General features: G+C 41.4%; 1 protein-coding gene across 2 annotated transcripts; it reads right to left on the reverse strand.

Moving 5' to 3' along the window:
- Nucleotides 1-589: 589 nt before the first annotated feature.
- Nucleotides 590-4,625, reverse strand: LOC137745009 (auxin response factor 18-like). 2 transcript variants are annotated; one of them, XM_068484855.1, is made up of 4 exons: nt 3,919-4,625; nt 2,605-3,794; nt 1,172-2,085; nt 590-1,049 (listed from the first exon to the last, which is right to left on the reverse strand). In XM_068484855.1, exons 2-4 carry the CDS (start codon nt 3,721-3,723, stop codon nt 980-982), a joined length of 2,103 nt encoding a protein of 700 aa, XP_068340956.1. In that variant the 5' UTR covers nt 3,724-3,794; nt 3,919-4,625; the 3' UTR covers nt 590-979. The 2 variants fall into 2 exon arrangements, with proteins under 2 accessions (XP_068340956.1, XP_068340955.1); XM_068484854.1 differs by having other exon boundaries at nt 590-1,055.
- Between the last annotated feature and the right edge of the window lie 210 nt (nt 4,626-4,835).

Consider the following 4,835-nt stretch of genomic DNA (forward strand, 5'->3'; position numbering starts at 1 on the left):
ACTATTTTTTGTTTTACAATCCCCATAATTATAAAATTCATTAATTACTCACCTAATTAGTTGGTGGATTAAATAATAATTATAATAATTACTAGAAGTATGTAATCCCTCACTTTGTGGCGTCAAAGATTGGGACAACTAATTAAACAATTAATTTAGTTCAATGCTTTAATTAGTTAAGTTAAGATTGTCTTAGAATCGACGTGGTTGTGTTATAGTCGATGAAGCTTTTTCTTCTTTTGGTTATAATCCCTGAAAGTCTATTGTCGTGTGAAACATTGATTCCAATTAACAAACCATGAGAGGATTATGAGAAGGGTTAGGTCAAAACTCACATGAGAAATGGAGATTAGACCTTTAACCAACTCCTTTTCTTAGTCATGCACGAAACTAATTAAACCCATTTTTCTCTCTTTCAAAATATACTTTTTGAAAGAAAAGTTTGGGTTCCTTTTCTTGGCGAAGGGGATTTTTATTAGCACTTCAAAAATCTTATTCTACACTCCAAATATTTTATATTAAGAAAGAAAAATACATTTGTGATGAGCGTAGAATGAAATTTTTGGAACGTTAATAACACTTCCCTTGGCAAAAATATGTAATGTACGCATCTTTTGACAATCTCAACTTAGCCGTTCAAACATCAGCGTAATCTCGAGTTACTTGTTCAAACGTCGGTGTATATGGTACACAGTGTATTGTAGAAACTGTCTAATTGGTAATGACATTTGAGTACTAGGACAATAAGAGAATCCGATGTACATATACCAAATCGTACAAATAGGATTTGGATGCAAAAAGAAAGGAAGAAACCTCCATGAACAAAAGACAACCGACATAACGAAGATACGTTAAGAAACCGGGAGGACTTGGATTGGAGGCTCAAAAATTGAATCGGCGTAGCTTCTCCGACAACTTCAGGAAGGGTAAAAGGTCAGCATGGGGAGCTGTACAATTGAATCGAGGCTTACTTCTTTCTTTACATTCCTACATTGTTGCTGCCTAAATCCATTAGAATCGTCAATCTCCTTGCCGTTTTCATGAAATCACTGCAACTTCAACAATAATTTGATCAATATATTACCTTACAAACGATTCATTTGATAATTAAAAGGACAAAAACCTCCGTCCTTTGGAGCCATTACACGATTCAATGGGAATTGATCCGTACCTGAAAGGTTCATCTCCAACGTGTTTAACTGCACCAGTACCATCTCGATAGAGCACATGGTTCAGTGTCTCAGAATTGTCTATGCCAAACATATCCGCCAGTTTTCTGTACAATTCATCATAGGACCCAAGAAGTGAAAGGTCAAGAGTACGACCTACATCTTCTGATTCCATGAAGACTTTACAGTGACCAGTTTCCAGATTTGGTTCGGTTTCATGTCGATTATCCTTATACCAATGGAAACCCTCACAAGATGAGCGCTCTTGTATGCTTTGTTGAAGTGCAGATCCAGAATTGTCAGAATGATTTGCCATTTTATCTGCATTCCCATCTGACGAACTATTTCCAGTAAGAACTGGTGAGACTGTATCGCCAGAGCTGCTCAGAGAGATCTGCTGCTCGGTAAGTATTGGCCGACCAAAGAGTATGAGCTGCGTTGGCTTTACATCATCAGGTTTCTTTGACGTCTGGGTAGAATGTGACATAGTCAATAAGCAAGAAAGATTCTCGCTCATGGTAGGCTTCTGAATCATAGTGTTATTGGAGAATTTAGTGGGTGCAGCAGCATGATCAAGTGGCGGGAAACCAGCCGGAAATAGACCTGTGTGCAGTTTATTGAGGTGCATATCTGATAAGGATAGACCATAATGAGCATGCCTGGCTCCCTGCATGCCAGCAGGAGTTTTGTCGGGCAGACAACCAAAGGGGCTGCTGGGTCCAAGGAGGTTGCCGGAAAACGTCGGCATTGGAAGTTGGCCTTCGAAAGGGAAATCTGGGTGTTGTGGTAGCCTCATCTTCTTTCTTGGGGGTGAGAAGGGTGTCAGATGGATCGCGGGCATGTTGGATACCAATTCTACCAACCATGGGCTAACGCGTTTCACATTTTGAAGTAAATCGGGTTCATCCCAGGTAACCTGAAACATAAGAGATCAGAAAACCAAAGGGAATTAAAGCAGAGCAAAACACTCCTACCGTGTTCGTGTTAAAAAAACCTCAACGGTACCAACCATACGATGGAAGTGGACTTCCCAAATGTTTTGTTGCCAAAAACCATGACTCTTCCCAGACGTAATTGGTCAGAAAAGAGCACACATCAAAATTAGCTAATTTGGTATGGAATAGGAAAATGAAAATTGAAGCTGGAACCCCAAAGAAATCGCTACGGAAGTATAAACAGCAGCCTAAAAACTGATAAGCTCGTAGAAAAGCAGATAAAACTAGAGGAAAATAAGGGGAAGTGAACTGAAAGGAGTTAAAAGAAAGGCAAATGGATCAAATAACAAATGGATTATGGTATGCAGATTGATTTTCTTAATTCTGATTGGAAAATTGTCAACGAAAAATACCGCCCTCACTTGAAAAGTAAAATAAAAATTACTAACCGATATCGGAGAACCATAATTACAGAGTACATGAGAGAAAGAGAGTAGTACCTGGAGAAGCCTCCACGGTGACTCGGGCCAGCGCAAAGGCTCAGCAACCTGAACAGAGGATATAGTTCCCATGAACCAACTTATCCGGGAAGAATCCTCAGTTTCAAAGGCCATCTTGAATCTCATTCCAGGACACCACCGGATCTGCAATGCTGCTTTCACCAACGAAGACTTCACACAGAATTCTGGGGTACTTGCTCGAGGGTAGTAAATAACCTCAAAGGGCTGTCCGTTTGCAGCAAGTGTTGCAGCTTCAAAAACCGATTCAGGCCCGACTTTCCCCTTACCCATTAGACTTCCATTCGAATTAGAGCCATTACCATGGCCGTTTTTCATTAGTTTGTTCTCATCCTCCCTCAAAAACGCCGAGAATCCACCATATGGCACAGTACAATTCCCACCCGTTGGATTCCACCCTGAAGATGACTCTGATCCACCTCCAATTCCCCTCTTTGCGCGACGAATTCCGACACAGAGATCACCATTCTCTGCCCTCAAAAACACAATTGAGTCCCCAGAAACAAGCTTCTTGTGGTTCACAAAGGTACTCCATCCTGTGGTCAATAGATGCCGCCTAGGGGTCCCTCTGTAAATGTGCCTAAACTTCCATGTTTCCCCATGGACATCCTTAGCAAGGATTGTCTGAACAGGGGGATCGGCAGAGTAATCCAATCGCGGAAAGATGGTTTCTGCACAATATCTCGGAACAGAGAACCCACCCCCATTGTTTGCATCGGATTGTGTCAACGTCTTCGCAAAGGAGGCTGGTTTATCCGGTGTTTCAGTCCCATTAAGCCCTCCAATTCCATCATCCTCATAACCTGCCTCGGCCCCATTCAAAGGAACCAACCTAATTTTTGCATAAACCTCATCAGTCTCAGGATCAGCCATGAACTTAATGGCGGCGACCCGGCAAAGTATATGAGGAGGAACTCTTGGGCAGTTCCTGAAATCAACAGGTCCACAGGCATGCTCAGCATGGCCCTGAGGGAAGTAGAAGACCTTGGCATTCACCGGAGGCATTTGAACCATGCCTCCGGCGCAGGCATGCCATAGCTGAGGATCTAAGCACCTATCCCCCTCCTTCAGTTTCTCTTTTGAATCCATAAACGTGATCATATCAATTTCTTCAACTAAAATAAGCAAAATTTGCAAAAATAAAACCCTCCTCTTCCAGCTCTCAGTAAATGCTGCAAACCACATTAACCACCCAAATTAGGCATACAACTTACAGAATTCAATCAAACCGTACAAACAACAACAAAACAGAAACAATCAATCTCATAAATGAAGTGCATTTCATAAATTTCTTACCTTATAAACAAGGCATGAATTCGAAACCGAAAAGCCGAAAAAGAAAGCTTCTTTCTTGCCACGTTTGCTCTAGAAAACATTCACAAAATCAAATTTTCCCAACAAGAAAACCTGGACTTCAAAGTTCAAATCCATTTCTTTTATTTTTCTTAATTCAGTAAATTCAAAGGGGGTTCAATTGCCCTGGCACGCCATTAAACCCACCTACAAAACCCAAATCCCAAGCAGCTCCAATTCAACACTGAATTCGCAATCTCAAAACCCTAATCTCTCTCCTTACTGAACCAGTCCAAACCCACCAATTTTTTTCAAACAAAAAAAAACACTCAGACTCAAAAACTGAAGAAACACTCTGCTCTTCTGGAAATTCGAATCCGCCGAGCCCTCAGAAGCTCAGCCGTCGGAGAAAAATTCAGGATCTGCGGGGGGGGTCGAGCCTTTACTTTCCAAGTCCGGCGAAAACCGAGAGCTCGGAGCCACTTCTAAGCCGCCGGGAAGTTCAGAGCAGAAAAAATCTCCGACGGAAAAGAGGAAGGAGAATCGTCGGCGCCGAAAACCTCTCAGAATCTTCGTCGTCTTGTTGGCTTGAAAGATTTCAATCACCAACGACTGTTTGGCCAACACAGAAGAAGATAAAAAGCCATAGACAGAAAGAGAGAGAGAGAGGAGAGAGAGGAGAGAAACGTTTAGGAAGCAATCGTCCAAGAGCTTCACTCAGCAAATAAAAACACCAAAACATAAAATAAATAAATGAAAATATATAAACAAAAAAGTTTCCACTTTCAATTGTTACTGCAAATATCAAGCAGTGGAGTCTGTGTCACTGTTCTTGTTAGAAGCATTTACCACCATTGGTAAATTCCATGAAAATATGCTTTCCCTTTTAAATTTACCTAGCCTATTCCGACAGTTTGGCT

This window comes from Pyrus communis, chromosome 9 (genome assembly GCF_963583255.1).
Source record: "Pyrus communis chromosome 9, drPyrComm1.1, whole genome shotgun sequence".
Lineage (NCBI taxonomy): Eukaryota > Viridiplantae > Streptophyta > Magnoliopsida > Rosales > Rosaceae > Pyrus > Pyrus communis.